Source organism: Maylandia zebra, linkage group LG15 (genome assembly GCF_041146795.1).
Source record: "Maylandia zebra isolate NMK-2024a linkage group LG15, Mzebra_GT3a, whole genome shotgun sequence".
Classification (NCBI taxonomy): domain Eukaryota; kingdom Metazoa; phylum Chordata; class Actinopteri; order Cichliformes; family Cichlidae; genus Maylandia; species Maylandia zebra.
The window spans coordinates 11,718,507-11,731,112 of NC_135181.1; the positions used below are offsets into that span (position 1 = coordinate 11,718,507).

Sequence of the window (12,606 nt, forward strand, 5' to 3'; positions counted from 1 at the left end):
CAAATTTTAACGACTTGTTAGCACGACCCGACTTTACAGCTCTACAAAGTTTTATCAGAATTCATTTCTAATTTTTCAAGCTGGCAGTGGCGCCACTTGGCCTTCCAGTAGATACACCGATGGTTTCAGTTTCAAAATCATAGGTGACTTCCATCTCGAATTATCGCATTCACAAGACTTTCAGAAAGCTTGACCTCTGACCTCGACTTTGAGGTAGATTCCAACTAGCCCAAGATTTTTTAGTAGATATACCTATGGTGTAAATTTAAAACTCCTACATCGCTTTGTTCTCGGGTTAACGCATTCACAAACTTCGACAACACGACATCATTTTCAACTTTAAACGCAGACGTTGCCAAAAACATAACCTCCTGTGGTGGAGGTAATAACGAAAGCACATGGGGGACGTGTACTTGTTATAAAAATTTTATTTTGAATAAAACAACGTAGCCATATTACATGTAGTGTGGTCCATCTATTTTACATACCTCAGGAGAAGCGACACAGTTCTGCCATGGTACGGTTCATCATGATCATTAAAATCATCATCACCATCAGTTTACAGTCAGAGGTTATAGTAGTGTTGTTCAATCTCACAAGTTTTACAGGGTAGCATATAGCACAACAACACGACGCAGTGAGGGACCAGTGCTAGAAGGCCAGTGGAAAACCCCCCCAAAACAACCCAGCAACAGATAAAATACTACTCATCATAACGGGAGGCTAGCTTCAGCAGGCCACAGACCCATCGTGGTACAGTAATAGTAACTTGTTTTTTTTCCTTTTTTTAAACTTGGTAACTCCTCATTGCAGTGTACACCAATACAGTGAGCTAAAGCTTAGAAATCTATACCAGGTTGCTCATGGTTGTAAATGAACACACAACTGTTTGACGAGTTTACGAACCACAAAAACAAAACTGTGTCTATGAGTCTGAGGTAGCAAGGCAATCATGGCTTTCCTCTGATTTCTGAACATATATCTCTTTTAAAAAAACAAACCAAACCTATTCTACATGATAACGGCGGGCCTCTCATAAACCCAGATTCAAAACAACTTTAGATTTAAATCTGTAACTTCCAAAACCATTTTTACACAATCCCACAATAATACATTGACTCTCACCTCCGTCTTCCACGTGTGGAACGACAAACTTTGTAGGCACAGAAGGGGTAAAAGTTTACTTTAACAAAATCGCAGCTGAGACAAAGTCTGCCGGCATATCGATGCTTTTTAAAGGGGAACTTGACATCAAGCATGCTACGAGATAGATAGGAAAACAAACCAGGTGATCCGAGAGGTGATAGTTTACATTTTGGAAATGATCCTTTCAGCCACCGGGAGCAGTGTGTGCGCTCCCCAAGCATTTAACAAAAGTCTGGGGCTATTCGGGGCTCGATGGTACAAAGCAGTGGAATGACAAATAAAAATGGAACAGTTTGATTCCCAGTTAAGTCAACAGAATTCAAACAAAATCCCAACCACCCTCTGAAAAACAAAACAAAAAAATCTATACAAAGCCCCGTGTCCATATACTCATCTGCATACCTAAATAAATCACTGACAAATGTTCAATTCGGTACAATCTACAGTTCATAAAATATACAGTTTGCATAGTACAAGACAAGGTGGTAAAAGTAGTTAAGTTGTCTGCTCCTGTGCATCTTTGGGATTTAGGGGCAGGGGATTTTGTTTGTGTGGGAATGGTCTCTCCATCCTCCAGTCAGTCCTCACATCATCTGAAAACACACAGAGAGAAAACGCTTTGGATCAGACGACAAAAAGCAAGAATCTTGAAACACGACAGCGCCAGTTCACATACAGCCACAGAAAAGCTCGGATTTATGAGTCTCTTTGGTTAGTCCCGAGCGCTGCAGGTGAACCCGCCTCATTTCTCTTCATCAAGACATCACCGTGTGGAAACGTCAGAAGTTCAAACAAAGTAATCGGGTTTGAGAGCTGGCAAATGGACTGCAGTCCCTCAAGCCAGTTAGAGTCGATTAGGAGCGCAGAGGGGGGAAAGTGGGAGGTGGGCATGGATGAATCTGGGAAGATTTTACAAATCAGAGCTCTCCGCAGAAATGAAATTAGGCACTCAAACTAAAGCTTTGCGCTGAAGTTAAAGGAGAGTGCATGGAGCGCTGTCCGCCGAGGACTATAAAAAGCCAGGAGTGGAAGATGTTTGGGAAATGAACTCATTAGATTTAATATTCAATTGATGTGGTAATGCATGTGTTGTGTAACACTGCTGCAGATGAGTCAGATGAGGTTGCATTATTGTACAGAGGAACGTACTCCAAAGCAGGTGGTAAATAAACACATCATTAACATGGAACCTGCAGGAGAACAGAAGAATGAGGAGACCTGTGGTTCACATAGTGTTTGTAGTCAAAGTGCATATGTAGATAATGAATACAAGTCATAAACTCACAGTGCTGTAAAAAAGTATTTGCAGTCTTCCTGATTTCTTAGTTTTTTTTACATTATGTTTCAGGTCGATCAAATTCTAATATTAGACTAAGATAACCCGAGTAAATACAAAATTCAGTTTTTAGGTGATAATTTCATTTATTAAGGGGGGGGGGGGAAGCTACACCTGCCTGGTTATGTGTGAAAAACTTATTGCTAAATGATAAATTAACTGTGGAAAGCTGAGTTCAGTTTCAGTACCCACACTCAGGCCTGATTACTGTCTGATCTCAGGAAGCAACACATCATGCCACGATCGAAAGAAAGGGCGGAGAAACAGTCATTAATATCTATCAGTCTGGAAAGCATTACAAAGCCATTTCTAAAGCTTTGGGCCTCCAATGAACCAGTGTGAGAACATGGTAAACCGGCCTACCACAAATAAAGCGAGAGAGCATCAAAGACTCATTCAGGAGGTCACAAAAGAACCCAGAACAACATCTGAAGAACTGCAGGCTTCACCTGACTCAGTTAAGGTCAGAGTTCGTGATTAAACAAGAAAACGACTGGGCAAAAATGACATTCGTGGATCCAACACAAAGGCTCGTCTAAGATGATCCCCAAGACTTTGGGGAAGATATTCTGTGGACTGAGGAGACAAAAGCTGAACTCTTTGGAAGGTTTGAATTACATGAATTACATGTGGAGTAAATCTAACACGGCATTTTTATAAAATGATTATTGCACCAACATCCTGACAACAATTCTACCTTTCACCAGAAGATCCTAAAGGAAATTACTCTGTCACTAGTTCATGCCCTGAAGCTCAAGAGCATTTGCAGCAGGGCAATGATCCGAAACACACCAGCAAGTCCAGCTCTGAATGACTCAAAAAACACAAAAAAACAAACAAAATGAAGGTTTTGGATTGACCTTGTCAACGTCTGCACCAAATGAGACTTTTTGACACGACCTTAATCAGGTCATTCATGCATGAAAACCCTCCAGTGTGGCTGAATTAAAACAATTGGACAAAAATTCCTGCACAGGGATGTGAAATACTCATAGCCAGTCGTTCTTGCTGCCAAAGGTGGCACAACCAGTTATTAGACATAGGGGGGAATTACCAGGTAGGTTTGGATAACAAACTGCATTTTGTATTTACTCTGGGCATCTTTGTCTAATATCTTCGATCTCAAACATGTATGTTTATCAAATAAACAAAAAAACAAGCAAACCAAGAAATCAGGAAGAGGACAAAGTTTTTAACAGCGATGTAAATTTTGAGTTGCAAACTGCTTGAAAGGACGGGCTGTATTGTTCTGGTCAACAGAGAGAAAAGTAGAAATGTCTGACTCTCAGAAAATAGGCAGTTTAACTGGCATGTAAAAGTACTGCTTATTGTGCAGGGAGACAAGCTGAGCAGCTTAAAAAGACCCTGAGGGGAAAAGAGGTGTGAAGCAGAACCAAGGGACACCGGAGCGGGGTAAATAATTACAGTGGGAAGAGGTCAGCGGCAACAGCTTTCACAATACCTCTGTCCCAAAATGCACCTTGGCCTCAGACTGAGAGAAAGAGAGGAGCCGTTAATGGCACTCCCCTGGGATCCATTAGCAGCCGCTTTCTCACAGAATGTGGAGGGTTGAGGCAGGTGAAGGCTTCGTGGAGGGGACTGCTTTTGTGGCAGCAGCTGTAATTACCTCTAAAACGTGCTCTATTCCAACTTCTCTCACCTTTGCCAATTACCAAAATACCAATCCCTCAATACAAACAATACGGCGTAAGAACAAAAAAACAACCCACTGCTAAAAGACAAATTAACATCCCCTGTTGCGTCTTTAAATTTATGGGAGAACGTCTTACCTGTGGTCTCGAGGAGAGGCTTGAGGCTGCAGGAGGCAAAACAAAGAAAAATTAGAGCAGTTTAACACTTGAACTCCCCAGTTCATTTCAGCATTTATGAGTCTACACAAAATTGTCAGCCTCTGGGTACCTCCCACGTACTTGTGCGCACACTGAGCGGCTGAGTCCCGGTGCCTCCGAGCTATGCAGTAACCAAATTCTAATAACGCTGGAACGTGTGCCAGATTACAATGGATTTATAAGTAAAGCCCTCGCAGGAGTTTCGACTCTCCAATAATGGAATACAATTTAAAAATCACAGAGCTCGATATTTTAGCGTTCTAATTTATTTTGCTATTTGATTAACGTTCCCAAAGGTGAATATTGTTTCAGATTCAGCTATTAGGAGTAATGAGCTATAACGTTTTCTTCCCAATTTGATCAAATACCAAATTTAAATGATGATGGCTGAAACAATTAGGCCTGTATTTAAACTCTGTGCATCTGAGCAGACATCAGAATCGAAGGCACAAAGTCACAAATGGGTGCAGAGGAACCTGGACCGCACTGAGCAAACCATCCGAAAACAGAAAATTTCAGCGCCGTGCAGGACGAGACCATCTGAGTTCAGGATTACAATACTTGACACTTTGCTGTGCACACAAAGACACGGGAAACAGGCACAAAGCCGAGTGGCAGCGTGAGAGATGAGGAAATAAAAAGGAAGGATACACAGCAGGAGTGTGCGAGGGGCTGAAAGAGGAAGAAGACACGAGGATCGATAAGAGCACTGAGAGGTGGTAAAAAAAAAATCGGAAGGTGGATGATGAGTTTGGTTGATATTGTAGATTATGATGATTACATCAGAAAAGTACCACCGTTTCTCCACAGGCTCAAGCGTGCACCTTTTTAGCAGAAAAAATACCTCAGAGATGTCTAAAGTCAGTGTTGTGCTGTGAACATACTGGGAATCATTGACTTTCATGCCATGCATGTGTAATTTCAGTTATCCCATGAACCTAACGGATCTACTTTGAGTTCAAGTTAAATACTGCTTATAAACATTCAATGCAATAATATGTAAAATAGTATGATAAAAGAGGGGAATGTTACAAAACCATTTGTGTAGCTGAAATGTAAAAGGTGGTATTTAATAAGTAAGATGACAGACAATTACTGTAAATAGCAACTATTTTTAAAAACTCTTCGTTGTTCCAGACGTGATTGAAGCTAAACTGCCAAATATTCTCCTGTCCCAGCAATTCAACAGTCTGTTTTGGCAAATTTATCTCAGTCGCAAACACATATTTCAGATCAAACAAATTTAAATATTAGACAAAGATAACCCGAGTTAATACAAACTGCAGTTTTTAAATGACGATTTCTTTTAAGTAAGTGACAAAGCTGTCCAAACCTAGAGTACCTGGTCCTAAGTGAAAAAGCGATTGCTAATAAACTAATGTGGCACCCTTGGCTTCAAGACCTGCAATCGAGCAGTTTGTGATAACTAGAAATGAGCTTTCCACATCAATGTGGAGGAATTGTGGCTCACTCTTCTTTGCAGAATTGTCTCAATTCAGCCACAGTGGAGGATTTTCCAGCATGAACAGCCTGCTCAAGGTCATGCCAAAGCATATCAATCAGATTTAAGTCCAGATAACCCAGTGTTTACATCCAAAGTGTGCTTGAGGTTCAGGACATGAGCTGATTGATGGTCAGGATTCAGGATTTTCTGGTAGAAAGCAAAGTTCATGCTTCCTCCAATTACAGCAAAACAGCCCGAGACCATCACACTACCACCACCATGTTTGACTTTGGCTATGATGTTCTTTTCTAAAATGCTGTGTTAGTTTTGTGCCAGATGTAACGTTTGTCTCGTCAGTACACAGAATATTTTTTCCCAAAAGCGTTGGGGTTTTTTTTAGCAAATGTGAGACCAGTCTTTGTGTTCTTTTCTCCTTGGAACTCTCTCATTGATACCATTTTTGCCAGTCTCTTTTTTGTTGTTCAATCATGAACTCTGACCTTAACTGAGGCAGGTGAAGCCTGCAGATGATGTTGTTCTGAGTTATTTTGTGACCTCCTGGATGAGTCGTCGCTGCGCTCTTGGGATAATTTTGGTAGGCCGGTTACTCCTGAGAAGGTTCACTGCTGCTCCAAGTTTTCTCCATGTGCAACTAATGGCTCTCACCGTGGTTCACAGGAGTCCCGAAGCTTAAGAAATGGCTTTCTAACCCTTTCCAGGCTGATAGATGTCAATGACTTTGTTTCTCAGCTGCTTCTTTAGATCGTGGCACGCTGCTTTCTGAGATCTTTTAGCCTACCTCAGACAGCTTCTGTTTAGATGATTTCTTGATTCAGCCAGTCTGGCAGTAATCATGCCTGAGTGTGGGTAGTGAAATTGAGCTCAGCATTCCAAAAAATGTGGTTAATCACAGTTAATTCATCGTTTAACGAGGAGGAGATTAATTACTTTCTCACACAGGGCCAGGTAGGTGCAGGTAGCTCCTTTCTCTTCATAAATGAAATAGTCATTGAATAACTGTATTTTGCAATTACTCAGGTTATCTGTGTCTAATATTAAACATTTTTTGACGATCTGAAAGATTTCAGTGTGACAAATAAGTAAAAAAGTAAGAAATGATCACAGCACTGTATCTTGCACATGCTACATCAGTTTTTCTGTGAAGGGCTTTTCCGGTTAAGCAAACTGTACTTTTTCCTCTGCTGACCTTCGACCTTATGGTGAGACAAAAAAAAAAATCTGCTGCAGGAGGCTGGGAAGACACGGTGGGAAATTCGAGGAGGAGGATTGGGAAACTTACGACTGCATGCAGGGAAGGAGTTGTTAATCTGCTCCATTACATCTGCCAGGTCAGAGCTGCTGTTATGGGAGTCCAACAGCTCATCTGAACACACATGCACGCAAAGCACAGAGAGGTTGATTTTCAGTTACCACACGCACTCACACTTTAATACTGCACCACAGCGAGGAACAGTTTACATTTACAGAAAAGCGAATATTTTTTCTCTGTTGTGAGCAATGGACTGATATCTTCCTATTTAAATAAACAACAGTACATTAAGCCTTTTTCAGCTTGAGTGTCTCACCTGAGTTTTCAGTAAGTGGCCCTCGATCTTGCACGATGGGGGAGGACAATCCATTTACCCTCGAGTCCACATCGGGCTGATGGAGAGACAGACATGAAAACAAAACAAAACAAAAGAACATTTAGTCATTATAACACAATTATTCCACTTGGTGGCTGCTTGACAACTTCAAAATTAGCCCTGCTTCACAGCAACAGGCGGAGACAAGAAACAACCAAAGGGCAGCACAACGAGGCTCTTGTCATGTGCACAATTTCCCCAAACAAGCCAAAACTGAGTTTAACACACTACAGTATCAATCACATTTCAAGCCCTCAATTAAAATTAGCCCAGTTTTTTGTTTTGTTTTAGCTCAAATGCTTTACCCTGATGGTCTTCAGTGAGTGGAAAGGTAAAAAATATGTGCACATGCTCTTAAATATAACTGAAGTAGAAAATGGTTAAAACAGATGATAGTACATACTTAAATCTAAACAACAGCGCTCATATTTAGGATTTTTCTCTGCTTCTTGCCACTCTGTAACCTCTAGCCTCATCTTGATATAACAAATAATTATTTGCCCTCCAGTGTGCTGTGTTCTCAAGATCTAAAGATTCACAAATAAATTAATATATTACACACACACACACACACTACAGAATATGTCAAAAGTCTGTTGAAAAACCAATTTCTCAGATGCTCAGAAGTGAACACTTCATGTCCAGTGACATTCACGGCACAATCTCCCATTCCCTTTGGCTTTTCAAGTTCAAGAAAGTAAATCAATGCTCCCTCCCCTCTCTCATATACCCTCCTCCTTCATCTCCTCGTGCCCCTAGCGCTAGCGAAGGCTAACATGTTGGAAACGTCTCTGGAGCACAACCAAGTGTCTCGAGGCTCGTCTTAGAATAGCTCAGGTCAGGGTTTTGGTCACCCTTCGGGAGTGTGAATTTAATGCGTGCCATCAGGAAGGCTGGGTTTATTACTCTGAAGCTTGGCAGTAACACAGCACTTGATGGAAAGACGTGTTGACACATCGTCAGGTCTCCGGGGACTCTCTGAGAACTGTAGTTCTTACTTAAGTGTTTGGACGTTTCCATGTGTGCAGGTAGCTGTGTGCGCCGTTTATGTTTGGATTTTCTGTCTGTTGCAATCAGCGTCAGAATAAATCCACTGCAGCATGCGGCAGCATTGATGGAAAGTCTAAACAAGGCTAACTCAGCGGAGGTAGAAATGCAGTAGCTTAGACAGTATACAACACTACAGCACATTGCAACCTGACAGTCTGCTGTATAAACCAAATTAAGAATCGCCTTTCAGCCCAGGTTTTTCAAGCATTTCTACTTTGAGATTTTACTTCCTCATCGCTATAATTGACAGTTATAGCAAACGTTTTAGCATTCAAAATAAACATGAGCGACACAGTCCTTGATTCGCTTTACTTCTTTAGTTCTGTGTGTAGTATAGGGATGAGAATTGCAAAATGACTTTCGGTTTGCCATCATTAATTAGACACCATGGGAAGTCATAAAATATTCAGTTAAACTTCAATTTTATTTTTTTCCCCCAATTCTGTTTTATTTAATGCAGTGGCAAATTACAAAAAAAGTCTCCACAAGGTGCTTTGAATTGTAAGTTAAAGACCCTACAATAATACAGGCACTTAAAGAAAAAACACTGAAAACACTGCAGTGCAAGTGTTGCTGCTGCTGGTTGCTCTGTGGCTTGTTGCTAAAAGATTTGAAGTGATTTGGTGAGCTAATGAAGCTGAAGGGAGATTGCTTTTGATACTTGTATCATTAAAAGTTAGGGGGAAAAACACTAAATTTGAGGCTTTTATTTTGGAAATGTGGCACCTTAAGGATGCTGGCAAACTATAACTGATGCTTTTTTTTAATTATGAATTTTTTAAGCATTCTCTTCAGGTTATAAATATAAATTGGGAGCTTTTATTTTTGAAAATTTCACAGCATCAAAGCACCTTCATAACATCCGATAAATAACTGAAGCCATAATGAAATTTTTAAAGAATCCTGTTCAGTTCCTGCAACTATTCTGATGCTTTTCTTCTCATTGACAGATTAATAATAACACATTTAACCTTTTATTTATTAAGAAAACACACTGAATTTGAAGCATACTGGTCTTCCATTTAGAAACTAAGGACTTTTATTTAGAAAATCTGACAAACCCGTGCAGGTCACTGCCACTGTCAGGGTGTAGGACTGTTATCTAACATTGTGTGTGAGACGGACGATGAGAGGGGCAGCTTTAAATTGTGAATGACAGCCAAAATACTTCAAACTGCCTTCAAACTGCAGTATGACGTTAGCTTGTTTTAGATGACTGACTGGAAAAAAAAACCTACATATACATCTTGTTTCCCACACTTGATGTCAAGAAAGTGAGAAGAAATCCACCAATCAGAGATTCAGAATTTCAAATTCATCATAAGTCATAAACTGTCAACTGCATCCACCTGTATCAGATAAGCTGTTAGTTACCATGGTGATGGCATTCCTGAAATGGGCTTGGCGCTCCTCTCAAAAAAAATTGCTTTCATCCTGCAAACCGCGGCTCATATTCACCAGCTTTAAAAAGCACGAGCGCCCCAAAAAGTTCACTAACAGATCTGCATTTTGTTTTTGTGATTTTACTTTTAAAAACATGGTCATGGAAGCTACATAAAAATGGTGCTTATTTCTAGTTTTTCCTTGATCAAATTATAACGGGCCACCCAGATATCACTCCTTTCACTTAAATACTACAGATTAAAAAAAAAAAAAAACATTTCCTACAATCTGTTGGTAAAATGATGCTTGTAGAGTTAAAATTGACAAATCGAATCAATGAGCAAATGTGGGTTATAGTGTCTGTATGTCCTAATAACACTACCAGTATCTGGCAACCTTGTATCATTAACTGCATTCTAAGAGAAAGTAGAAATCAGTGTCCTAACAGCTATTTAATATTTTATTTTATCTACTGTACTTCTGCTGAAGGACAAATTTAAATTTTGTGAGAGTGCAATACTAAAACTGTTTCTGTCCAAATGTTAATCATCTGCCATTAAATATCTGCTGAGTCACGTCAGCTGCCGCCTGTTGTTATGAGTTATTGCCCATGCTCACAGCTTCTCAGCTTCCAGAGAGCCAATACCTGCCCCCCCCTCCCCTCAGTTTGCTTTATCAGGATTGCTGCTTGTTTGGCTTGAGGCTTGTGAATTTCTCACTTGGCACAAACAATCCAACCTCAGTGAGCAATTAGGCCGGGTATAAACAAATCTGGAAGTTATTAATACGGAGATCGGAGATGGATGCTGGGTGGAATGGAAATGATGTGATTAGGATCTAATCTGAATGATGATGAGCAGTTTTTTAAAAATTGTGATAAAAGTGGGTTATCATGTGGATTTCGGGATTAATAACTGCAAGCTCATGATGGAGCTCGACTTTGAACGAATCCCTTTAATTTACTGGAAGCTTTCTGTATCAGCATTTTACTTTTACGTCTGCTTAAATTATTTTTTTCCTGAGCCGTCTGAAACAGCCCTGCCAGCTGGTGTGCGTGAGTGAGTCTGTGAACCGTGATTACTGCCCTGCTGCTCCTCAACAACAAGCCTAATGAACTGAACGGAAAGGAAGCTAATGTGGAAAATAAACTTTATATCGCAGTTGTGTATGTGCTGTACTCAAAGGAGAAAACCATAATTCCTCTGCTCTGCTGCAAATTGGTCCTACTAGCCATAAGACAGTAATCATGTGCTGTATGAACTTGCTGTATTAACAATAACAATGTTACTTCAGGTTTTAAATTATTTTCAGAGAAACTGCATGTTTTCTGTCTGCAAAGCACCAAAACTACAGTCGGTAACGGGAACAAAACATAACCCCAAGTCGGGGATAAAATGTGTACATGATACGTCACCTGGTGCAGTAGCTGTCGGAGGCGATGAAGCTGAGATTCCAGCTGTTTGTTGTGTTCCTCCAAGATGTGCATGCGGGTCTCCAGCCGGCCTTTGTGTTGTCGTAGCAGCCTGGCTTCAGCTAAAAGATCTGCCTCATCGGGGTGGGCCGAGGGGCCCTCCGTCTCCCAGGGGCTTCCTGTAGGCGTGCCTCGCTGTCCATGTTGCTCCTTAAGTTGCTCATACTCCCTCTGCAGTGTCCTGAAGAAAAATTGAGAACAAATAAGTGAAGAAACAAGAAATGTGTCCATACACATGGATGAATGTGAAATTGACGCAGAAGCTGTGGCAGCTGAACAGCTGGGAAATTGGACAAATAACGGGAATATGTTCTTCTGCCTGGTGTTTCCCGTGTAAATATATAATGTTTTAATATTCTTAAAACATTCAAAAAGCCAGTTCTGAACCTCCACAGCGGGACGCCACACAAAACACCACACTCGTGTTTACCTCTTCATTCTGTGTGAAATCCTATCCACAGTGGATAACCAAACATAACGCCCCCTACCAAATCTCTCGCCTCACTTCCTCTTCACCCTCTCAGTGCAGAACTATAAGCTGCAGTACTTTACTTAAGTTGGCATTTATGAGACCAGCTGTAAAGCTCTCACCCGCTCCCCTCTGCCTGTGTATGTGTGTGTGTAATCAGTGTTAAATCACTCCAGTCGAGATGCTGGAAAAAGCATCTCGACAACAATAGATTGCACAGTCACTCTGTGTCTATACCAACTCCATTTACAAATCAAAACGGGGAAGGAGCTGGCAGGTGAGATGCACTGGTGGTACGGTAAGTGTCTGTGTGCTGTAGTGTGACTCGAGCGTACACGTGTACTTGAAAGAAGAAGCTGTCAATAAACACTTAGCGTAACAAAGGCAAACAGATAAACCCCATTTTTATGCATTTTGAGAATGTCACTTTTCATAAAATTAATCAATAGCTTGTAATCACTATCAGCAAAGACGTGATTATCAATTTTAATAAGATTAGCCAGTTTTGATGTTTGTCTCCTACCTCTGCTCCTCCTCCAGACGCGCTATGATCTTTTCCAATTCGCCGCGCTCTTCCTTCTCCACAGCCTGTAAGATTTGGGCAGGACTCTGAGGCTGGCTGCAAGGAGAGGCCTCCCCCCCCAGTGTTTGGCAGTACTGCAGGATCAGGGCATGCTCATCATCCCTGTGGAAAGTGTAGAGCTTATGATGAGTGACGAGACCCACACATCCTGTCCCTGCTATTCAGTTCAATTCACCTTCTGTTCAGTTAGAGACGAGCTATTTACTTTTGCCATTTGAAAGAATTATG

The 12,606-nt window shown here is 41.0% G+C and overlaps 1 protein-coding gene across 7 annotated transcripts in view; it reads right to left on the reverse strand.

Moving 5' to 3' along the window:
• Positions 1–410: 410 nt before the first annotated feature.
• utrn (utrophin) overlaps positions 411–12,606 on the reverse strand; it is a 193,250-nt gene continuing 181,054 nt past the window's right edge. For 6 of the 7 annotated variants that reach the window (XM_014414047.4, XM_014414048.4, XM_014414046.4 and 3 more), the window contains 6 exons: positions 12,319–12,480; positions 11,270–11,507; positions 7,363–7,438; positions 7,077–7,160; positions 4,273–4,298; positions 411–1,739 (listed from right to left, as the gene is read on the reverse strand). In XM_014414047.4, the coding sequence (XP_014269533.3) occupies positions 1,731–1,739; positions 4,273–4,298; positions 7,077–7,160; positions 7,363–7,438; positions 11,270–11,507; positions 12,319–12,480 (595 nt within the window). In that variant the 3' untranslated portion in view covers positions 411–1,730. The remainder of the gene's footprint in view (positions 1,740–4,272; positions 4,299–7,076; positions 7,161–7,362; positions 7,439–11,269; positions 11,508–12,318; positions 12,481–12,606) is intronic. The other variant, XM_014414051.4, reaches the window with a different exon arrangement.